General features: G+C 40.4%; 2 protein-coding genes across 2 annotated transcripts; one reads left to right on the top strand and one right to left on the bottom strand.

Moving 5' to 3' along the window:
* Positions 1-8,042: 8,042 nt before the first annotated feature.
* On the bottom strand, positions 8,043-8,588 carry LOC138895410 (uncharacterized). Its single transcript, XM_070180096.1, has one exon. The coding sequence runs from the start codon at positions 8,586-8,588 to the stop codon at positions 8,043-8,045; it is 546 nt and encodes a 181-aa protein (XP_070036197.1).
* Positions 8,589-16,935: 8,347 nt separating this feature from the next.
* LOC138895409 (uncharacterized) lies at positions 16,936-17,864 on the top strand. The gene is made up of 2 exons (XM_070180095.1): positions 16,936-17,243; positions 17,393-17,864. Exons 1-2 carry the CDS (start codon positions 16,936-16,938, stop codon positions 17,862-17,864), a joined length of 780 nt encoding a protein of 259 aa, XP_070036196.1.
* Positions 17,865-25,452: the final 7,588 nt, after the last annotated feature.

The raw sequence follows: 25,452 nt of genomic DNA, 5'->3' as shown, positions 1-25,452 counted from the left end.
CACAACTTTAAACATATATATCATCATATCATCATATTATATTATAAGTGTGAAGGCCAAAGTGCAAAGTTAAAAGACCAAAATATCCATTAAAAGCTAAGTGATATTTTTGTCCTTTATTTAAATACTACTCTTATGTCATTTTTGTACCAAAAAGTAAAAACATCTCATACTAAATTGAGCATTTAATTCTCTACTACACTTTAAGTGAAAACATAAAATACAATGTAGCGTATAAAATTTTTTTTTAAACTTGCAAAATATTTTTGTAGTCCCAAATAAATTCATCTAATATCCAATTGAAACTTTTTTAGTCATTTTCTTTTGGGAAAAGGGCCAAATATACCCCTCTAGTATCGAATATTGTCTACATTTAACTTTCGTTATATTATCCGGCCAAATTTACCCCTATCGTTATACTATCTGGCCAAATTTATCCCTATCATCAACAAATATTTAAAAAATACTCTTTGATGTGTTAAGTAATCCAAAATCTCCCAAATTCCTTTTATTTAAATCACTTGTTGTTCTTCTTGCTCCACTATTTTCAGAAATTACTATTGATGTGAATGCCACTAAACTATACAAATTATTCATGAATATTTTTAATTACCAATGCACCCACTTTTCTTCTTGTAATAATGGGTTTGGAATTGGCTTAATTTTTATTTTTATTTTTCAACCATATACACACCGTAGAATTCAGTGGGTCTGTTTATTGTGAATTATATGCGGCTGATCATCATGTATGTACATGTATTATATTCAAATATATTTTGTCATTATTTGGTTAGTATAGAGTTCGATCGACTAACTTAAGAGTGCACAATGTGTAGGCATTTGATTAAAGTAAAGTTGAATTCGACAATGTAAAGTCTCTGAGGAATTCATTAAAATTGGGATGTTGTAAATACTTTTAGAATTTAGACAACATACCTAATTTTGATTTTTCAAATTACTCTACTTTGTTTATTAAGGGTTTTATTATTTAATATTTTTTTCTCTTATTTTTTCTCAAATGCAGATTGCAAGTAAATGCCAATTATTTTGGACCAAGAAGTAGAATAAGTAACTTAATTAAAATAATTTGGGAGATTCTGGGTCACTTGATGGATTGAGGGATAATTTTTAAAAGTTTACTGATTGTAGAGGTAAATTTAACCCGATAATATAACGGTAGGGGTAAATTTGGCCCGATAGTATACCGGAGGTTAAATATAAAAAATATCTTAAAGTAGAGGGGTATATTTGTCCTTTTTCCCTTTTCATTTTCATAGTCTTGCCCGTTAGTCTTAATTGGATAACTACTTAATGTATCTAGTCTATTAAAAATATCCGGTACTTTTTTGTATTCTCAATTAAATTCTAGAATCTTTGCTTTGAGAACATTCCAGATAAAAATATTATTAATGATATTTGATAGACATATTATTCTATAAACAAACTAAATTTTAGTAGTAGTATTTACTGGCTAGCGCTCCTTGTATTATAAGAAAGACAAAGCCTGCCATTATTTTTGTCAGTGGTAATATAGCAAACTAACTTTACAATTTTGGGTTACCTTATGAGCCTAACAAATCACTTGTTGATATGGATGGCATATCTAATAAGTTCTTGTATATGGTGGTGCCTTTGGACAATCATTGATATTGCAACAAGTTAGAGGAGGCGTTTGTGCCAATGAGAGTATAATGACGTCTACTATTGTCACGATCCAAAAATCTTAACCTATCGTGATAGCGCCTATTTCAATACTAGGCAAACCAACAACCTTAATAAGCCACAATTTCTTTTAAGTTTGAAAACATAATATTTGAATTTCCATAGAAAATATCACAAATTACTGACATAAGATACATTCACAAAATCCGGTGTCACTGGGTACATGAGCATATAAATGATAATAAAGTCTGACTGATAAAAATATTGTCTGAAAATATAGAACATTACAATAACTGAAAGGAAGTGAGTCAAGGTCAGCGGACGCCAAGCAGCTACCTTGATAGTCTCCAACTGATAACACTCTGAGATCTATCCTTTTTCATATCCGAAAGTACCTGAATCTGCACACGAGGTGCAGGGTGTAGTATGAGTACAACCAAATCAGCAAGTAACAATACTAAATAAAGAATTGAAAGTAGTGACGAGCTTCACAACTAAGTCCAATTACAGTAATTTCCAACATAAGAAAGTAGGCATGCTTGCAAGTTCAACAATTAAGGCCCAAACAGTAATTTCATATCAAGTTCGACTGAAACAGAAGATAATATCTCTCAGAAATTTCCAAAACAATGATATATGACAAATGTAGTACAACAATAATGAAATCAATGCATCATCTTAGAGCAACAGTCACTCAGTCCTCCCACTCGCTCAACACTCAGCACTCAGTAGGTACATGCGTTTACTAGGGGTGTGTACAGACTCCGGAGGGGCTCCTTCAGCCCAAGCGCTATAATCCGTACGGACAACTCACGTGCTATAGTATAATATATGGATCCGCACGGACAACTCACGTGCTGCACAGACAACTCACGTGCTATAGTATAATATCTCACAATCAGGCCCTCGACCTCACTCACTCATAAATCTCTCCAGTCTCTCGGGCTCTCAGTAATCATGAAAATCAGCCCCAACAGAAATGACATAATGTATCAACAAGGAACAATGGAGACTGAGATAAAATAAATAAGTAAACTCTGACTGAGTATAAAACAGCAATTTAGCAGATAATTCAACATGTACACGACCTTTGTGGGTCCCTACAGTGCCAACACATAATCTAAACATGATTTCTAACATGGTTGGCGATTCAATTTCTCTACTACATGGAGAATGTACAGATAACAACAGATTATTCAACTACACAGTTCCATGAAATTTGACCAAGTCATAATTCCTACGGTGCATGCCCACACGCCCGTCACCTAACATGTGTGTCACCTCAAAACCGATCAGATAACATATAATCCGGGGTTTTATACCCTCAGAACCAAATTTAGAACTGCTACTTACCTCAAACCGTGTAATTCTTTATTCTGCTATGCATTTGCCTCGCAAATCGGTCTCCAAACGCCTCAAATCTAGTAACAAATAATTCGATTTAGTCAATACAAATTATAGGAATTAATTCCATATGAAAAAACTAATTTTCCAACAAAATCCAAAATTGCACTCAAAAATCGCTTGTGGGGCCCACGTCTCGGAACCCGAAAAAAGTTACACAATATGAATGCTCATTCAACCACGAATCCATCCATATCAAATTTACCAAATTTCGACATCAACTCGACCTCCAAATCTTAAATTCTTATTTTGAAATCCCTAGGTCCAAATCCTCTAATTTTACCTCAAAACACGTAATCTAGTCGAAATACTCAATGATAATTCAATATTATTGACTAACAATAATCATAAGTGACTTACCTCAAGTATTTCCGGGAATTCTCTATGAAAAATTACCTCAACCCATGTTTAGAATGTCCAAAAATAAGAAAATCTCGGACCTCTCTGTTTTTGTACACTGCCCAGAGGTTCTGCACCTGCGGAATTTTTAACCGCTCTTGCGATTTTTCTCCCGCTTCTGTGCCATTATCGCTTCCGCGGATAAGAGTCCGCTTCTACTGTCCAGTGCCCTCCTATCCCAGGCTACATCTGTGACCATGTTGTCGCTTTTGCAGTCGCGCTTCTGTGGAATTTTGTCCGCTTTTGCGGACCGCACGCTTCTGCGATTCCAGGCTCGTTTCTGCGAGCTCGCACCTGCGAGCCAAATTCCGCAGGTGCGATTGCATCAGAAGGCAGAAGGTTTCCAGTTTTGTTCTAAGTTCGAATTTGATCCGTTAACCATCTAAAACTCACCTGAGGCCCTCGGGATCTCAACCAAATATACCAACAAGTTTTAAAACATCATACGAACTTAGTCGAAACCTCAAATCACATCAAACAACGCTAAAACCACGAATCATATCCCAAATCAAGCTTAATGAAACTTCGATTTTTTTAACTTTTACATTCGATGCCGAAACCTATTAAATCAAGTCCGATTGACCTCAAATTTTGCACACAATCATAAATGATATAACGGACCTATTCTAATTTCCAGAATCGGATTCCGACCCCGATATCAAAAAGTAAACTCCCCGGTCAAACTTCCAAACTTAAATTTTTATTTTAGCCAATTCAAGCCTAATTTAACTATGGAGTTTCAAATAATTTTTCGGACACGCTCCTAAGTCCAAAATCATCATACAGAGCTATTGGAATCATCAAAACTCTATTTTGGGGTCGTTTACACATAATAAACATTCGTTCAACTATTTCAACTTAAGCTTTAAACCTTGGAACTAAGTGTTCCAATTCATTCCAAAACCTCACCGGACCCGAACCAAGTACCCCGACAAGTCACATAACAATTATAAAGCATAAATCGAGCAGTAAATGGGGGAATGAGGTTGTCCTCAAATGGGTTTAGAATTATACCTGGAGTCTCAAATAGGTGCGGATATTTGCTTTGCATCTCCCGCTTAGTCTCCCAAGTAGCTTCTCCGACTGGCTGGCCTCTCCACTGTACTTTCACTGAAGCTATGTTCTTTGATCTCAACTTTCGAACCTGCCGGTCTAAAATGCCCACCGACTCCACATCATAAGCCAAATTACCATCCAACTGTATTGTGCTGGAATCCAAAACATGAGACGGATCCCCGACATACTTCTGGAGCATAGATACATGAAACACTGGATGAAAACTCGATAGACTAGGCGGCAATGCAAGTTTATAAGCCACTTCTGCAATCTTCTTAAGCACCTCAAACGGCCCAATATACCGAGGGCTCAACTTTCCCTTCATCCCGAACCTCAACACACCCTTCATGGGTGAAATCTTGAGCAAAACCTTCTCCCCAACCATGTAAGCAACATCATGGACCTTCTGGTCGGCATAACTCTTCTGTCTAGACTGCGCCGTGCGAAGTCAATCCTGAATCAATTTAACTTTTTCCAAAGCATCCTAAACTAAATTAGTACCCAATAGCCTAGCCTCACCCGGCTCGAACTAACCCACTGGAGACCGACACAATCTCCCATACAAATTCTCATACTGAGCCATCTGAATGCTCGATTGGTAGCTGTTATTATAGGCAAACTCTGCAAGTAGCAGAAACTGATCCCAAGAACCCCCAAAATCTATAACACAAGCACGTAGCATATCTTCCAATATTTGAATAGTACGCTCTGACTGTCTGTCTGTCTGAGGGTGAAATGATGTACTCAACTGAACCTGTGTGCCTAATTCTCGCTGCACTGCTCTCCAAAACTGTGATGTAAACTGCGTGCCCCAATCTGAAATGATAGACACTGGCACACCGTGTAGGCGAATAATCTCGCGGATATAAATCTCAGCCAACCACTCCCAAGAATAAGTAGTACCAACTGGAATAAAATGCGCGAACTTGGTCAACCAATCTACAATAACCCAAACAACATCAAACTTTATCAAAGTTCGTGGGAGTCTAACTACGGAGTCCATGGTGATACGCTCCCACTTCCACTCCGGAATTTCAAGTCTCTGAAGAAATCCGCCCGGTCTCTGATGCTCGTACTTCACCTGTTGACAATTTAGACACCGAGCTACAAACCCAACTATATCTTTCTTCATTTTTCTCCACCAATAGTGCTGCCTTAAGTCTTGGTACATCTTAGCGGCACCCGGATGAATGGAATACCGCGAACTATGGGCTTCTTCAAGAATCAATTCACGCAGCCCATCCACATTAGGCACACAAATTTGACCCTGCATCCTCAATACCCCCATTATCTCTAATAGTAACATCTTTGGCATCACCGTGCTGAACTGTGTCCTTCAAGACAAGCAAATGGGGATCATCATACTAGCGCTCTCTAATGCGATCATATAGGGAAGACCGAGAAACCATACAAGCTAGAACCTGACTGGGCTCCGAAACATCTAATCTCACGAACTGATTAGCCAAGTCCTGAAAATCAACTGCACGAGGCCTTTCACCAGCATGAATGAATGCAAGGCTACCCATACTCACCGCCTATCTACTCAAGGCATCGGCCACCACATTGTCCTTCCCGGGATGATAAAGAATAGTGATATCATAGTCCTTTAGCAACTCCAACCATCTCCGCTGCCTCAAATTTAGATCTTTCTGTTTGAATAGGTGCTGAAGGCTCCGATGATTTGTAAATACCTCACAAGACACACATAGAGATAGTGTCTCCAAATATTCAATGCATGAATAATGGCTGCCAATCCTAAATCATGAACATGGTAGTTATTTTTATGTGACTTCATCTGACGCGGAGCATAAGCAATCACTCTACTCTCCTGCATTAAGACACGCCCAATACCAATCCGAGAAGCATCACAATACACTGCATAAGAGCATGAAGCTGAAGGCAAAACTAGAACTGGATCTATGGTCAAGGCAGTCTTGAGCTTTTGAAAGCTCTCTTCACACTCATCCGACCACCTGAATGGAGCACCTTTCTGGGTTAATTTAGTCAAAGGCGATGCAATAGACAAAAAACCCTCCACGAAGTGACGATAATAACCGACCAAGCTGAGAAAACTCTAAATCTCAGTAGCTGAAGATGGCCTGGGACAACTCTGAACTGCCTCTATCTTCTTCGGATCCACCTTTATTCCTTCACTGGACACTATGTGTCCCAAGAATGCCACTGAACTAATCCAGAACTCACACTTAGAGAATTTAGCATAAAGTTTCTCATCTCAGCCTCTGTAATACAATACCCAAGTGTTGTGCATGCTCCTTTTGGCTACGTGAGTACACCAGGATATCATCAATAAATACTATGACAAATGAATCAAGATATGGCTAAAATACACTATTCATCAAGTGCATAAATGTTGTTGGGGCGTTGGTCAGCCCAAAAGACATCACGAGAAATTTATAGTGATCATAACGAGTCCTGACCGCCATCTTTAGAATATCCGAATCCCGAATTTTTAACTGGTGATACCCGAATGTCAAATCAATTTTGGAGAATACCCTCGCTCCCTGAAGCTGGTCAAATAAATCATCAATACGTGGCAAATAATACTTATTCTTGATTGTAACTTTGTTCAACTGCCTATAGTCGATGCACGTACGCATAGTACCATCTTTCTTTTTCACAAACAGAACCGATGCACCCCAATGAGACACACTATCCCTAATAAACCCCTTATCAAGAAGTTCCTGAAGTTGTTCTTTCAATTCTTTCAACTCAGCTTGTGCCATACGATACGGAGGAATAGAAATGAGCTGAGTGCCTCGCACCAAGTCAATACCGAAATCAATATCCCTGTCGGGTGGCATATCCGGCATGTCTGCATGAAATACATTCGAAAAGTCTTGCACTACCGGTACTGAATCAATAGTAGGAGTATCTGTATCAACGTCTCTCACAAAGGCCAAATATGACAAACACCCCTTCCCAACCATACGTTGGGCCTTTAAATAAGAAATTACCCTGCCGGGAACATAATCTAGAGAACCTCTCCATTCGACCTTCGGCAACCCCGGCATCACCAACGTCACAGTTTTTGCGTGACAGTCCAGAATATCATGACATGGAGACAACCAATCCATACCCAAGATTACATTGAAATCCAATAAGAAATCAACTCAAGTCTCCAGTCCCCCAATAGTTACTACACACGACCGATATACACGGTCCACAATAATAGTATCGCCCACCGGCGTAGGTACACTAACAGATGAAACTAAGGACTCACGGGGCATATCCAGATAATGAGTAAAGTACGATGATACATAGGAATAAGTAAAACCAGGGTCAAATAATATAGAAGCTTCCATATGGCACACTGAGACAATACCTGTGATCACTGCATCTGAGGCAATGACATCTGGCATGGCAGGAAAAGCATAGAATCAGGCCTGACCACTACCTGATCGGCCTCCCCCTCTTGGGCGACTCCTAGCTGACTAAGCCCCACCCCGAGCTGGCTGGATGTGCGGTGTAACTACTGGTGCTGGTGCCATCGGCCGAGAACTCTATTGTGGAGCCCTACTCAACAACCTAGGGCAATCTCTCATGATATGACCAAAGTCTTCGCACTCGAAACAACCCCTCCTATGATGGAACTGCTCCTCTTGATGACCTGCGGAATTATATGTAGAAGCATGAGTGAACGAGGTATGGTGAGAACTCTGCACTGGTAGTGCACTGAATGAAGACTGGACTAAGTGAGCACTGTAAGAACCGTGGCTAGCTGATGCACCACGATGAGCTGGACGAGTCATCTGAGCAAGCCTATAAGGACGACCCCTGCTGTGGTAGGACTGTCCCCCAAAAGGTAACCCACCGAAACCGCCCGAACCTCGAGGCCTCTTGGCCTCCCTCTCACCACACTCCTGGCTATGGACCACATCTATCTGCCGAGCAATGTCAACCACCTCGTCAAAAGTGGCACCAGATACCCTCTCCCTAGTCATAAGCAACCGCAACTGATACGTGAGGCCATTAACGAACCTCTTAATCCTCTCCTTACCAGTGTAAACCAACCAAAATGCGTGACGAGCCAACTCAGAAAACCTCATCTCGTATTAGGTCACAGACATGCCATCCTGCCAAAGCTGCTCAAACTGTCTGCGCAACTCATCCCTACGCGACGACGACACGAGCTTCTCCAAGAAGAGAACGGAGAGCTCCAGCCATGTAAGTGGTACTGCACCGACCGATTTGTGGCTCTCATAAGCCTCCCACCATCTGAAGGCATCCCCAGAAAACTGAAAAGTAGTGAACAAGAACCCATTGGTCTCCAGAATACTCGATGTCCGAAGCATTTGCTGGCACTTATCCAAAAAAACCTGAGTATCCTCTGACTCAGCACCGCTAAATGATGGAGGTCGAAGCCTCCCAAATCTCTCAAGTCTCTTATGCTCATTATCAGCCATATCGGGGACCACCTGGGCTTGAGCAGCTGTAACTAGCTAGGCTGGTAGTGCCCCGGTATTTGAAGTCCCTACACTACCTGCTCTGGAGTATGGGCAACAGGGGTATGAGTACCTCCCCTAGCCTGAAAAGTGGCTGGTGCGACCTGAGCCTAAACCACCTGAGCAAGGCCAGTGCAAACAGTCAATATATGTGCTAGAGCCTCCTGAAGACCTGGAATCACAATAGGCACAACTGGTGCCTGAGCTGGTCCCGCCGGCTCAACTATATCTGGAATCTGCTCCTGAGCTGGAGCAACTGGTGGTGCTACGGGTGCAGCTCCAACTGCTATACGAGTTATACCTCGACCTCTACCTCGGCCCCGGCCTCTACCACGGCCCTAACTGGTGGCACTGGTGGCTGACCGTCCGATCCGGTAGTACGTGTCCTCACCATTGAATATAATAACAGAAATTTAGTTTCGAATCAACAAATTCGCACGACAAAATACAAGAAAGTGAAATTTTCCTAAGGGTTCGGCAGCCACTCGAAGATAAGTACAGACATCTCCTACCGATCCGTAAGACTCTACTAAACCTGCTCATGACTCGTGAGACCTATGTAACCTAGGCTCTGATACTAACTTGTCACGACCCAAAAATCCTAACCTATCATGATGGCGCCTATCTCAATACTAGGCAAGCCGACAATCTTAATAAGCCACAATTTCTTTTAAGTTTGAAAACATAATATTTGAATTTCCATAGAAAATATTACAAATTACTGACATAAGATACATTCACAAAATCCGGTGTCACTGGGTACATGAGCATATAAATGATAACAAAGTCTGACTGATAAAAATATTGTCTGAAAATATAAAATATTACAATAACTGAAAGGAAGTGAGTCAAGGTCAGCGGACGCCAAGCAGCTACCTTGATAGTCTCCAACTGATAACACTCTGAGATCTATCACTTGTCGTATCCGGAAGTACCTGGATCTGCACACGAGGTGTAGGGTGTAGTATGAGTACAACCAACTCAGCAAGTAACAATACTAAATAAAGAATTGAAAGTAGTGACGAGCTTCACAACTAAGTCCAATTACAGTAATTTCCAACATAAGAAAGTAGGCATGCTTGCAAGTTCAACAATTAAGGCCCAAACAGTAATTTCATATCAAGTTCGACTGAAACAGCAGATAATATCTCTCAGAAATTTCCAAAATAATGATATATGACAAATGTAGTACAACAATAATGAAATCAATGCATCATCTTAGAGCAACAGTCACTCAGTTCTCCCACTCGCTCAGCACTCACACTCAGTAGGTACATGCGTTTACTAGGGGTGTGTACAGACTCCGGAGGGGCTCCTTCATCCCAAGCGCTATAATCCGCACGGACAACTCATGTATTGTACGGACAACTCACGTGCTATAGTATAATATCTGGATCCACACGGATAACTCACGTGCTGCATGGACAACTCACATGCTATAGTATAATATTTGGATCCGTACAGACAACTCACGTGCTATAGTATAATATCTCACAATCAGGCCCTCGGCCTCACTCAGTCATAAATCTCTCCAGTCTCTCGGGCTCTCAGTAATCATAAAAATCAGCCCCAACAGAAATAGCATAATGTATCAACAAGGAACAATAGAGACTGAGATAAAATAAACAAGTAAACTATGACTCAATACAAAATAGCAATTTAGCAGATAATTCAACATGTACACGACCTCTCTTGGTCCCTACAATGCCAAGACATAATCTAAACATGATTTCTAACATGGTTGGTGGTTCAATTTCTCTACTACATGGAGAATGTACAGATAACAACAGATTATTCAACTACACATTTCCATGGAATTTGACCAAGTCACAATTTCTATGGTGCACGCCCACACCCCCGTCACCTAGCATGTGCGTCACCTCAAAACCGATCACATAACATATAATCCGGGTTTTCATGCTCTCAGAACCAAATTTAGAACTATTACTTACCTCAAACCGTGTAATTCATTATTCTGCTATGCCTCTGCCTCGCGAATCAGTCTCCAAACGCCTCGAATCTAGTCACAAATAATTCGATTAAGTCAATACAAATTATAGGAATTAATTCCATATGAAAATACTAATTTTTCAACAAAATCCGAAATTGCACTCAAAAATCGCCCATGGGGACCACGTCTCGGAACCCGACAAAAGTTACAAAATATGAATGCCCATTCAACCACGAGTCCATCCATTTCAAATTTACCAAATTCCGACATCAACTCGACCTCCAAATCTTAAATTATTATTTTGAAATCACTAGGCCCAAATCCTCTAATTTCACTTCCAAAATATGTAATCTAGTCAAAATACTCAATGATAATTCAATATTATCGACTAACAATGATCATAAGTGACTTACCTCAAGTTTTCCCGTGAATTCTCTCTGAAAAATCGCCTCAACCCGTGTTTGGAATGTCCAAAAATGAGAAAATCTAGGATCACTCTGTTTTTGTACACTGCCCAGAGGTTCCGCACCTGCAGAATTTTTAACCGCTCTTGCGCAACCGCTTCTGTGCCATTCTCGCTTCTGCGAAGAAGCATCCGCTTCTGTGGTCCAGTGCCTTCCTGGCCCAGGCCGCATCTGCGACCATGTTGTCGCTTCTGCGATCGCGCTTCTGCGACATTTTGTCCACTTCTGCGCACCACACGCTTCTGCGATTCCAGGATCGCTTCTGCCAGCTCGCACTTGCGAGCCAAATTCCGCAGGTATGATTGCATCAGAAGACAAAAGGTTTCCAGTTTTGTTCTAAGTCCGAATTTGATCCGTTAACCATCCTAAACTCACCTGATGCCCTCGGGTCCTTAACCAAATATACCAACAAGTCTTAAAACATCATACGAACTTAGTCAAAACCTCAAATCACATCAAACAACGCTAAAACTATGAATCATACCCCAATTCAAGCTTAATGAAACTAAGAATTTTTTAACTTTTACATTCGATGCCGAAACCTATCAAATCAAGTCCGATTGACCTCAAATTTTGCACACAAGTCATAAATGACATAATGGACATATTCTAATTTCCAGAATTGGATTCTGACCCTAATATCAAAAAGTCAATTCTCCGGTCAAACTTCCAAACTTAAATTTTCATTTTAGTCAATTCAAGCCTACTTTAACTACGGACTTCCAAATAATTTTTCGGACACACTCCTAAGTCCAAAATCACCATACGGAGTTATTGGATTCATCAAAACTCTATTTCGGGGTCGTTTATACATAGTTAATATCCGGTCAACTATTTCAACTTAAACTTTAAACCTTGGAACAAAGTGTTCCAATTCATTCCAAAACCTCATCAGACCCGAACCAATTACCCCGACAAGTCACATGACAATTATAAAGCATAAATTGAGTAGGAAATGAGGGAACAAGATTGTAATACTCAAAACGACCGGCCGGATCGTTACAACTATAAAAATCAGAGAGCCTACGGGGCTAAACACTTTTTTCTTTTGTGTTCAGATAAATATTTTTCCGGTATGATTTCTTTAGTTTTTACTCGAAGTATGTAGTTTTTTGCCACCCTGAAGGTATTTTTGCTTTTTGAAACAAGCTAATAAATATATCCAGATCACCATAAGATATCAAGAACTTATACTTCTTTCTTTAATCATCATACTATACTAAACGTAGGAAGACTTTAAGTTGTAAAGTTGATTTACTAAAATATTCTTAAAAAACTAGATGACATTTATACCCTCATCTAAATAATACTCATCATATCATCATACTATACTAAAAGTGGGAAGACTCTAAGTTGTAAAGTTGATTTACTAAAATATTCATAAAAAACTAGACGACATTTTTACCCCTCATCTAAATACTACTCATAATAAATTTGTACTAAATAGTAAATTTACATTCCAATAAATAATAAATATATCACTTAAATGGGAATTCATTGGCTTGAAAGCTCCATGTATCTGCCAAGCACTTATTCACTTTCTTGAAATTTGAATTACTTTCATCTTCCAGTAATTATTACTATGCCTATTCATTAATGTTTTGAAAACTTTCACTTTCAAACAATATTGTCTCAAAATTAGCCGAAGAGTTGTAACAGAACTGGGTTCTTGTGGCCAGCCTTTAATAGGACAATCTATATTACAAAGTGTCACGACCCAAAATCCATTATAAATCGTGATGGCACCTAACGCCGACGTCAGGCAAGCAAACTGTGATTGATCAATTTAATTACTCATTTTATTACTTTCAAAATCATAAATTTTAATAAGAAATAAAATTTACACTTTTAAATCCACAAGAATGTACAAAATTTATAGTTTGTAAGAGAAATGAAAGGCGATGATAATATACAGAACCGTAAGCATCAATATTATATCCCAAAACTCGATGTCATAAGCATGAGCATTTACTAAGTAGTACAATAATAATACAACATCTATCTAGAATGTAAATGAGATGGGATAAAATAAATAGTACGATGGAGACTCTGTGGACTGCGATGCGTAGCCTGGAATGCAACTCACGTAAAGTCTCTTCAACAACTGCGCCTACGCGCCAAGATGATCGCCAAATGAACTTGTTAGATCATGCACATTTAGTGCAGAAGAGCAGCATGAGTACGTAAATCAATGCGTACCCAGTAAGTATCTAGCCTAACCCCAAAGAAGTAGTGACGAGAGGTCGATATTGACACTTACTAGTGGTCCAATAAATCAATATGGTAAATCATAAACAGATAAGAAGTACAACAGTAGTAGTGAGGTAAATCTGTAATTAACACAATATTCTAATAATTTCTTTAAACGATATCAATCTCTCATCTCGTATTCTATCTTGATAAGTGGGAATTTTGACTACTTATTATCACCTTTTATCTTTCGTTTTAGTCCAAAACCTTTTAATTGTGTTCCCAAAAACTGATGACATATGCTTAATTGTAGGAATATTGAAAAATGAGCCTCCAAGATGAAATCCAACTCAAGAATTAGTGATCTGAATTCAAGGACAAAAACAGACACAAAAGCTTAAAGTGCGGACCGCGGAACATCATATATGGCCGCAGATTGTGCAGAAGAACTTATCAGAGAACTGTGAGAAGTGCGTCCGCAGAAGCTAGGCAAGAGCAAAAGTACAGAGAACCTACATATAAAGTTCTACGGAAGTGTGGACCGCACAATTATTGTGCGGACGCAGAAGATCAGCTACACGGCCGCATGTTCATTTGTTCGATCCGAAAAAGAGCTATGTGGGGCCGCACTCAGAAATGTGTGGACTGTAGAAAGAGAGAGATGCGGTCGCGGTTTAGAATTGTATGGCCGCAAGATTCCAATCCTGTCAGGTTGAAGCAAAGTGCAAAACCTCCGAAAATACATTTTTGTCCAAAAATTTCAGCTCTGTATAAATAGAAGAGTTTCACTTTTTTAGGTTAAGTTTTTGACATCAGTAGCTACAATAGCCATTTTTCTTTACTCTCTTTAGTAGTTTTTGCCATTTTGAGCTTTTTAAACATAGATTTCTTTATTTTAATTATCAATATGAGTTTAATTATTATTTCTTCTTCTATTTCTTCCATCTTAAGCATGAGTAGCTAAATTTTTACTAGGGTTGTGACCCAACCCTAGAGTGTAAACTTAATGGGTATTTGATTTATTGCTTACTTATAGTTAGGTGTTTATTATTTAGCATTGTTTGTGTTTTTAGTTGTAGAATTAATGGTTACAAATATTAGTTCATACCTATTTGACTTAGTCTCTACTTGAGAAAGAGAGACTTAGTCTAGAAAAATTTGGCTAACAAAAAATTGGGGTGAATCAAGAGATTGATAGTCCCAATTAAAGGCTTGAATCTAGAGATAGTAAAACCCGACCTGAGCTTTGTATCAACCATTTTGTTCAACACCCATTTGGATTTGAGAAAGTCAAATTGGGCAAAGTCACTCTCTGACCGAGAAGTATTGAGTGGGTACTCAAGTGTTGACAGCTATAATACACCCCGACTAATAAAACAAGCTTTAAAGTTTACAACCCGTTAGGCAAACACCTAGGTAAAGGTCATAGCCCTAAGCCTTTTACAGTATTTGAAAAACAACAACAAAATCAATTCCTTAGTTTTATTACTTAATCTTGCAATCTTAAATTGGAATAGACATAGAACAAGCATCAATTTGTGGAAGTGTAATTTGAGATAGTTCATACTCATACACTGAAATTTATACTCCTAAATCCCACGTATAGCTCCCTGTGGAATTCGACCCCGACTCCTTGTTGGGTATTACTATTGCAATCGACCATTTCATAACCTTGAATTAAGGTGTGAACTTGGACGAGATCAATTTTTGGCATCGTTGCCGGGGAGCTAAAAACGGATTTAGCTATATATTTGGTTTTGTGTGTGAATTGTCTTCTTTTTCTTCCTTGTTACTGATTTGTGTGAATCAATTGTAGGTACCATAATGGCAAACAACAACGATCAACTCGGAAATATGCCTGTGGGGGATGTGACATTACAGATGACCAAGTTGAGGAGGTTCCTCTTGAACCTCAAGCAAATAGAAGAGGTCGGGCACCTCAAGACAACGTCCCAACTCCACCTCCACTAAGAGCGGCTCCACACCAGGTGTTGCCGAATGAAGGGTATGCAAGTTCCATTGTCCCGCTCCGCATTAGGGCGGGCAACGTTCAAATCACGAATGTAATGCTCACATTATTAGAGCAACGAGGATTCTTCACCGGGGCTCCGAGTCAAAATGCATACAAACACTTGAAGGGGTTTGTGAATACTTGTTGGGGGAGTAAACAGACAAACGTCTCTGAGGATGCTTTTAAGGTTGAGGCTATTTTCTTTCTCTCTACAGGGGAAAGCCTTGTATTGGCTAGAAAGATTGCCAAATCACTCCATCCATACATGGGATGAATTGGCGGAGAAATTTATTTCCAAGTTCTTTTCTCCCTGCATATGGATACCCTTAGAGACGAGATTCTAGCATTCAAATAAGAGCCCAATGAACCGTTGCATGAAATATGGGAGAGGTACCGAACTATGGTCAAAGAGTGCCCAAATAATGACATGACGGAGGCTATGATTCAACAAACTTTCTATTGGGGGATCAATACTACTAATCAGTACGTGGTTAATCAACTTGCCGGTGAAAATTTCATGACAACATCGTATGCGGAAGCTTGTGAGATTTTAGATGAAATGGCGGATAATTCTTCGGTATGGAAAAGTAGAGCAAATGTTCCTCAAGGTGATCCGAACATGATTTACCTACATAAAGAATTGCATGACAATGGGCAAGCCATTGTCGAGTTGACCACCACAATGAATCAATTAGCCAAAGCTCAACTTCAACAAGTGCAAAATCTTAAGCAAGTCAATGCCATGGAGGGAGTTAGTATGATGGTGAACAAAAGAAGGCCCAAAGGTCCACAAGTGCAAATCCGAGTGGAGAATTAGTGCAAGAAGATAGTGGGTTTGATCAAGATGAATCTTACAATGAATAAGAGGAGGAAGTGCAATATGTGAACAACTTTCAAGGGCAAAGAAACAACTCTCAAGGCTCGAATCAACAACAATGGCGACCTCAAGGTAATCAAGGGAATTGGAATTCTAACAACTAAGGTATTTGGAATGGTGGCAACACTCAAGGGAATTGGAATAGTAACAATAATAAAGGAAATTGGAATGGTGGTAATAACCAAGGCAATTAGAGTGAAAATAATCAAGGATATTGGGGAGGCAACAACCAAGAGGGATGGAACAATAATCAAGTCAATCGGGGGTCGGGTTTTCAAAGGCCCCCGATGTATCAACAATTGAGCAACCCGCCTCCTTATCCTTCCCATGGTTCAAATTCTTCCAACAATGAGATGGGATGAATTGAAAATATGTTTAAGCAAATGATGGAGAAAAATGCCGACTTCGATGCCTAACTTGCCTCTCACAATATATATATCCGAAACTTGGAAGTCCAAATGGGGCAAATCTCTCAAGCCCTAAACACTCGACCTAAGGGGGCACTACCAAATGACACGGTGGTGAACCCAAAAGGTGGAAATAATACGGGACATGCCATGGTCGTTACTACAAGGAGTGGAAAAGGTGGGGATGCACCCACCTCGAATCAACGGAAGCTTGTGGATGATGAGCAAGTGGTTCAAGAAAATGAGATCCTGGACAATGTGGTGAAAGCAAATGAGGAAGTGCAGATTGATATTGATGACAATGTGGAGGAAGCTCAAGAGGAAGTGAACCCGTCTAGGGATTACATTGTTGACATACCGTAACCGGTAGTGCAAAAGGCTATGGCACCAATGCCTAGGCCTCCTCCTCTATATCCTCAAACGCTCGCCAAGCAAAATGGCAAGAATCAATTCAAAAGGTTTATGGACATGATGAAGAGCCTATCTATCAATGTGCCATTGGTTGAAGTCTTGGAGCAAATGCCCAGTTATGCAAAGTTATGAAGGATTTAGTGACAAAGAAGCGATCGATGAATTTTGAAACCATAAAAATGACTCATCAAGTGAGTGCAATTATGCATTTAATGGATCCCAAAGTGGAGGATCCCTACGCTTTCACGATTCCTTGTACCATTGGGAGTGTCGAGTTTGCAAAAGCTCTTTGTGATCTTGGGAAAAGTATCAATTTGATGCCCTATTCGGTTTTCAAGACTTTGGGAATTAGGCAACCAAGACCCGCATCTATGAGATTACAAATGGTCTATCGTACCATGAAGATACAATTGGGAGTGATTGAAGATGTATTGGCTCGTATTGATAAATTCATTCTCCCAGCGGATTTTGTCATTCTTGATTGTGAGGTTGATTATGAGGTGCCGATTATTCTTCGTAGACCTTTCCTTGCTACGGGGAAGGCTCTAGTTGATATTGAGGCCGGATAACTTACCTTCCGGGGTGGTGATGAAAAAGTGATTTTCCATGTGTGTAAGTCCATGTGGCAACCCAATAGCAAAGAGGTGTGTTCTTTCGTAGACTTGGTGACCGATGTGATTGTAGATGAAAAAAGTGTTGTGATGAATGTTGATGATACATTAGAGGCCGTCTTGCTCAACTTTGATGTTGACGAAATGGATGGATTCATGGAATGTGTGAAATCGCTGCAAGGAATGGGGTCGTACGCTTATGAGCCCTGCAAATTGTCCTTGGATCTTGAAAATAGGACAACTCCTCAAACAAAGCCCTCGATCGAGGAGCCTCCTATCTTGGAGTTGAATCCATTGCCTCCACATCTTCGGTATGAATTTCTTGGCCCTTATTATACTTTACAAGTTATTCTTTCCTCTTGTTTGACTAACATGCAGGTAGACTCTACATTGGCGGTGCTACAAAAGAGGAAGAAGGCTATTGGATGGACATTGGAGGATATTCGGTGGATAAGCCTCGCATTTTGCATGTACAATATTAACTTGGAGGAAGGTGCCAAACCATATATTGAACATAAAAGGAGACTCAACGAAGCAATGCAAGAAGTTATCAAAAAGGAGATCATCAAGTGGTTGGATTCTGGGGTTGTCTATCCCATTTCCGATAGTTCGTGGACTTCTCCGGTTCAATATGTCCCAAAGAATGGGGGCATGATGGTGGTCACCAATGATAAGAATGAGTTAATTCCTATAAGAACGGTGACCAGGTGGAGAGTGTGTATGGACTATCGTAAGCTCAACAAAGTCATAAGGAAAGACCATTTTCCACTTCCCTTCCTAGATCAAATACTTGATAGATTGGTTGGCCGTGTTTTTTATTGTTTTCTTGATGGGTATTCCGGCTACAACCAAATTCTTATTGCTCCGGAGGATCAAGAGAAGACTACTTTTACATGTCCTTATGGAACTTTTGCCTTCAAGCGGATGCCATTTGGGTTGTGGAATGTACCGACGACTTTTCAAAGGTGTATGATGGAGATCTTCACGGATATGGTGGAGGATTACCTTGAAGTCTTCATGGATGACTTCTCAGTGGTAGGGAATTCTTTTGATGATTGTCTCGCAAACTTTAATAAAGTGTTGGCAAGATGTGAAGAAACAAACTTGGTGATCAATTGGGAGAAATGTCATTTTATGGTCGAGGAAGGCTTTGTCCTTGGCCACAAGATCTCAAAGAATGGCATTGAAGTCGACAAGGCAAATATTGAGGTGATTTCTAAACTTCCACCTCCAACTTCAGTGAAAGGCGTACAGAGTTTCTTAGGTCACGCGAAATTTTACCGGCATTTCATCAAAGATTTCTCTAGAGTGGTGAACCCGTTGTGCAAGCTTTTGGAGAAAGATGCTAAGTTCCACTTCAATGATTATTGCATGAAAGCCTTTGAATTGCTAAAGTTCAAGTTAACTACTACTCCCATTATTACCGCTCCAACTTGGAGTGTTCCTTTTGAGCTCATGTGCGACGCAAGTGATGTGGTGGTAGGGGCTATTTTGGGATAACACATCAACAAGTTTTTTCATCTGGTCTACTATTCTAGTAAAACCATGAATAGTTCCCAAGTCAACTACACCATCACGAAGAAAGAGCTTTTTTCCATTGTCTTTGCTGTGGAGAAGTTCCGCTCGTAGTTGATGGGTGCAAAAGTCATTGTCCATACGGATCATGCGGCACTTCGCTATCTTATGAGCAAGAAATATTCCAAAGCCCGGTTGATGATATGGGTGCTTTTATTGCAAGAGTTTGATATTAACATCCAAGATCTCAAAGGAAGTAAAAACAAGTGGCGGACCACTTATCTCGTTTGGAGGAGGAGGGGAGGCCGCATGATGGCCTTGAAATCAATGACTCCTTCCCCGATGATCAACCCTTGGCTATTTCAATAAAAGAGGTGCCATGGTTCGCGGATCTATCAAACATCCTTGTAAGTGGTATCATCCCGAATGAGTTCTCCTCAAACCAAAGGAAGAAGCTAAAACGGGATTGTAAAGACTATTATTGGGATGAACCGTACCTTTTTCGGATTTGTACAGATAGAGTGATTAGAAAATGAGTACCGGAGGAGGAACAAGTTGAAATTCTTAGGGCCTGTCATTCTTCGCCATACGGTAGCCACCATGGTAGAGCAAGAACGACGGCCAAAGTGCTAAATTGCGGTTTCTATTGGCTCACACTTTATAAGGATGCAAGTGGTCTAGTCAAGCATTGTGATGAATGTCAAAGGACCGGTGGAATCTCAAATAAAAATGAAATGCCCTTCACCACCATTTTGGAGATTGATATTTTCAATGTGTGGGGTATTGACTTCATGGGTCCTTTTGTGAGTTCTTGTGAAAATACCTACATCTTGGTCGCGGTTGATTATGTGTCCAAATAGGTTGAGGCCGTTGCTCTACCAAACAATGAAGTGAAAAGTGTGGTGGCATTTTTGAAGAAACATATTTTCACAAGATTTGGTACTCCAAGGGCTATCATAAGTGATGGGGGATCGCATTTTTGCAACAAAGCTTTCGACACCTTACTCACCAAGTATGGTATCACTCATAAAGTCACAACTCCCTATCATCCACAAGTAAGCGGTCAAGTGAAATTCTTCAATCGGGAGATAAAGAGTATTTTGTCCAAAACAGTGAATGCTAACCGAACGGATTTGTCCAAGAAACTTGATGATGTTGTATGGGCTTATAGTACGGCTTACAAAACACCTATCGAAATGTCTCCATACCGTTTTGTGTTTGGAAAAGCTTGTCATCTTCCGGTGGAACTTGAGCACAAAGCCATATGGGCTTTAAAGAAGTTGAATCTTGAGTAGGATGTCACCGCCAACTTAAGGGTGGCACATTTGAACGAGTTGGATGAGTTCTGGTATCATGCATACACAAGTTCGTCCTTATACAAAGAGAAGATAAAATATCTTCATGACAAGTGCATTTGGAACAAAGAGTTTAAAGAGGGTGATCTTGTGTTGTTGTTCAATTCGCGGTTATGGATGTTTCTCGGAAAGTAAAAGTCTAAATGGTGTGGCCCGTTTGAGGTTGTGGGTATGACACCCTTTGGTGCTTTGGACTTGAAGAATAAAAATGATGAGGTGTTTAGAGCCAATGGTCATCGGGTGAAGCATTATCTGGGAAAAGTTAGTGATGGCCACGTCGTGGCGGTAATTAATTTCAAATGATGGTAATCTGCGTCGTGCCGCGACGTTAAATCAGGCACTTCTTGGGAGGCAACCTATGTTTATTTTTCTTTAGATAGGTCTTATTTTGTGCTTACTGGTTTTGAAGTGTGTTGCAGGAACTGTGCTCAGACAAATTATCTAAGTATGGAAAAAGTGCGGACCACACATGTACTTTGCGGACCGCACAATTTTGAATGCTATAGCAGAAGTCAATTGGAGCCGCACAATTCTTGTGCGGACCGCACAACTTGAGATGGGAAAATGCAAACTCTCTAAAGTTTGTTTATCAGAGAAATGGCCATAGTGCGGCCGCACAAGGAAATCTGCGGACCACATCAACATCTGCGGTCGCACAGCTAATTATGTGGACCGTAAATTAACTAAGGGAACTCGAACAATAGGTAACAAAGTGCGGACCGCAGAAGGAATTCTGCGGCCGCACTCGTCTCTTGAACCATTAGCCAAAACCGGTTAGTATAAATAGTAGCCCTAATGCTGCTGTTGAAACTTTCCAATCTCTAAGAAATTAAAATAAAGGCTACAATCTTGCACACAACTGATTCAAACATCTGCCACTAAATTGAGCATCTGTGATCACTTCTTAGAACAGTTGGGGAATATTGGTGTTGGACCCGACCTTTCTGTTTGCTCGTTACTACTTTCAACCTAAGGTTAGGTTTTTTACTTATTGAGTATATGGGGTCGGTTGTACTCATACTACACTTCTGCACCTTGCATGCAGATGTTGGTTGCTGATATTGCTGTGTTCGATGGGAGATGGATTAAAGATGTACATGCGTTCCGGTTATAGCTGCCCCTTGTTTGTGGTAGCTTTAGGTCTATAAAACTCTGTTTATGTACTTTTCAAACAAGACTATGTATTTAATTCATTTCAGCTTTGTAAACTCTATTCTTAGAAGCTCATGATTTGTACTACCAGTTCTTGAAAAATGTATTAGATTCAAATATTTCTTCACTTAATTGCTTTATTAATTGTTATTGGAATTGGTTAGTGGTTAATTGGTTTACCTAGTGGGTTGGGTTAGGTGCCATCATGACTAGTCGGATTTTGGGTCGTGACAAGGTGGTATCAGAGCTCTAGGTTCATAGGTTCTACAAGTCATGAGCAAATATCTAGTAGAGTCTTGCGGATCGATATGATAACGTCCATACCTATCTTCGAGAGGCTACATGACATATAGGATATACTTCCCATCTTTCTTTCCTTATCGTGCGACATTGATTCAGCTTGAAGCGTAACTCTTTGAATTCCTTCCACACATCCGTATGCGCATGCGATCGCTCGGTATCAGCTGTGCATCGCCGTCTTGTGATTCTATGAACGGGGTGCGAGATGTGATTTCTGTGTGCTAATGATGGGCTAGTCTGGAGGACTGGAAGCCAAGTTTTGACTGTAGCTTAATCACGAAGATTTTGATTGTATGAGCACGTTCTTTTAGGACTTATACGTCCGGTAGTGTTCCTATGGGTGGAATTTGTGGCTCGATGAGCGGTAGAATGACTATGTGGTGAGTATGATGTGACTGTAAAATGTGTTCAGATTGTTCAAATGTGACGAGAAGATTTACTTGATATGTAGCAAGGACTATGGGGTGTCTGATTTCTGTCTTGATTTGGCGTATGATCTCGAGTTATGGGTGTGTTGAGGGATCTCTCATGTTGTTTAGTTGTGGAGTGAAGTAGATTCTCATGTCTTGTCGATGAGTTCAGAATCAAGAAGATTAAGTGATTGCATATTAGTCGTGACTGTAGAAGGGTATAGAGAGATGTCAGTTTGAGGCAGAGCATACGGGTTATCTCTTGCGAGGTGTCCTAAGGTTATGTGGTCCTTATGATGTTTTGTAGAGAGTTCTCTTTTACCAGTGAATGATATATGTTGCAATTTGAGTTTGGATCGCTTGTGGGAGTTGGCTTGACTATTACAAGGGTGAATGCGAGATTTGCAGATGATTTAAGGTATTATATGGTTTGTGTTACACGGGCTTGCGAAGGATTTAGTTGAATTTCAGCGCGGAATTCTAGCAGCAATAGAGTATGGATATCGTGATGTTATCGACTGTTTTGTTCTATGGCTTCGAGCCAAGTGGGGAAATATGCTATCGACGAGTGGATTGCACGGTTATGTGTTATATTGGTTTCAGTTTGAGGTATACTGGTGAATCAGTTATGACTTGTAAAAGTTGAGATTGAGGATGACTCGAGTAAGGGAATTTCTGGATACGGGTTGTATTACACTCTATGGGTATATGGGAATCATAAAATAATTGAGTGGTTATTCACAAAGGATGTAGTGTTCATGGAGTAGGAATTTGCTCGGTTACTTAGGAGTGTGGGTTACTCTTTATTCCCTTGGGTGTTGGTGTGCTAATGGGGCACAGGTCGTTCGGTCCATTTGGTCGGTTCAATTGAGTTGAGTTGAGTGGATAACTCTCGATAATGGTTCTAATGGATTCAAGATTTATATGTAGCGATTTGGAACTTTCAAAATTTATATATGGCTAGAAACTGGGAGTTGCATTGGATGGTGTCGAAACTTATGGCATTTTATATCATGGGGGATTGTGCATTTCAGTATCAAGAAGGTGAAGGAAACAGTTTTAGGTTCACATAAGGTCTCTTTAGAGTGGGTGTCTCGGTTGTGGTGCCTTAGGGTGCATAAGAGGGGAGTCAGCGGCTTATGGGCCTTAGGGCGTTATGGTTTTATACTAGGGTCTCTTGTGTGGTGAATTTTGGTTAGGGATCGTGATGTTCTATCAAGGAGAAATACCAATTTGAAGGCAATTTGGAAAGGACTTGGAGAAATAAAACAGCGTGGTAGTAGGTTGGGTTAGCACAGTAATGGGTATGATCAGTTCTCTGGGTACTTATGATGTGGCTAGCCTCCACAGGTGTTTCGTGGCAATGCTCTTGGGTTTTGGCGACCTGCGTGGCTGGGTTGAGTTAGAAAGATTCGGTTCTGATAGCTTGGTTGTGTGCAAATGGGTTTCGAAGAGTTCTCAATGGTTTTTACCACGTTTTGAGAAGTATATTTCCTACCGGTGTGAGGAATATGTGGTGTATTGGGATTTTCTCCGGGATAAGATCAAATGGAAGGTCCTTGGCTAATTGAGTATGTAGTTGCTTGTGACTCAGAGCGGACTATGAAGTATCGTATTTTTCATATGATGGCATGGTATATGCGGTGTGTTATGTGGGATTGAGATTTACGTGAGCGGGATCACAGTTCTGTTTGGAAGCATGGACGGTTTCAGATGACTAGGTAAATAATATTACTATTTGGTATGGCTTGATGAGAGCATACATTTCAGAAGGGGCAATGTGCTTTGATTTATGGATACTTCACTGGTATTGCGGCACTCTTCTGGTTTATCGACTGCTGATATTCAAATTTTGCTATGTGGCACGGAAGAATTTTAAAAGTATTCCTCGTGGGATGATCGTGTATGAGAGATGAGTTAGACATTCTGGCGATAGAGTTGGGATCAGATATGGGATTCGTGTGTTCTATGGATTTAGAGACTGGGAGTTCTCAAGAGCAGGTTGTTTTCATGGTTGTGGACTGTGAAGTCATGGCCGAAGCTAGCTAGATGATAGTAAGCGTTATGATTCGGTTATTGTGGGCTTTTGGAGGGCTATTTATCCATGTGTGGGTGCCCGGAGTTGAGTTGGGGGAGGGGGGGTCCATTGGTAGGCCCAATTAGGATGTTTATTCTACACCGAGCCGGATTGGTTGGCTCCATACTATTATTGTTGAGGGATGTGTCATTCGGTTGTAGATGAGCTTATTCGTGTTCTCTTATGTTCGGTGAGTTACTCTTCTATGCTACGAGGGGTCGTGATTTGTTGGTTGTATGCACCTATGGTGCAGTTCTATTGGGGCCTTACAACAGAATTCACGTGAGATGGGTATTTGGGTGATGCATGAATGGTTGCGCATTGGTTATGTTCGTTCGGGTTTGTGTGGCATTGTGTCATTTGCTTCTCCATGGTTATGGTAATGCACTGTGAGTACTTGATGTCGGATTGCGCGTAATTATTGATTTTGAGCATGGTGGCTAAGGTATTTCATATGGATCAGTGTTTGGATGGGGTCGCACATTGCGGCGGAGTTATGTTGAGATATGATCCTTTGTGTTAGATTCGTTTGTTATGGTAATACGGTGTGTGATGGGTTCTTTGCATTGTGTTGGGGTGGTACCCGTCGAGCTTGTGGGATGGTTCTCTTGTTTGAGTCATTTTCGTGATTGAGTACATTTGGAATAATGCTTATTGGTGCACGGATCTAGGATGGGTGCTATCAGATTTGATTGTGGTATATTTGGAAGGAAAATATCGAAAGTCGGCTTAGAAAT

The sequence above is a fragment of the Nicotiana tomentosiformis genome, chromosome 7, assembly GCF_000390325.3.
Source record: "Nicotiana tomentosiformis chromosome 7, ASM39032v3, whole genome shotgun sequence".
Taxonomy (NCBI): Eukaryota; Viridiplantae; Streptophyta; class Magnoliopsida; order Solanales; family Solanaceae; genus Nicotiana; species Nicotiana tomentosiformis.
This window is presented reverse-complemented; position numbering and strand designations above follow the sequence as displayed.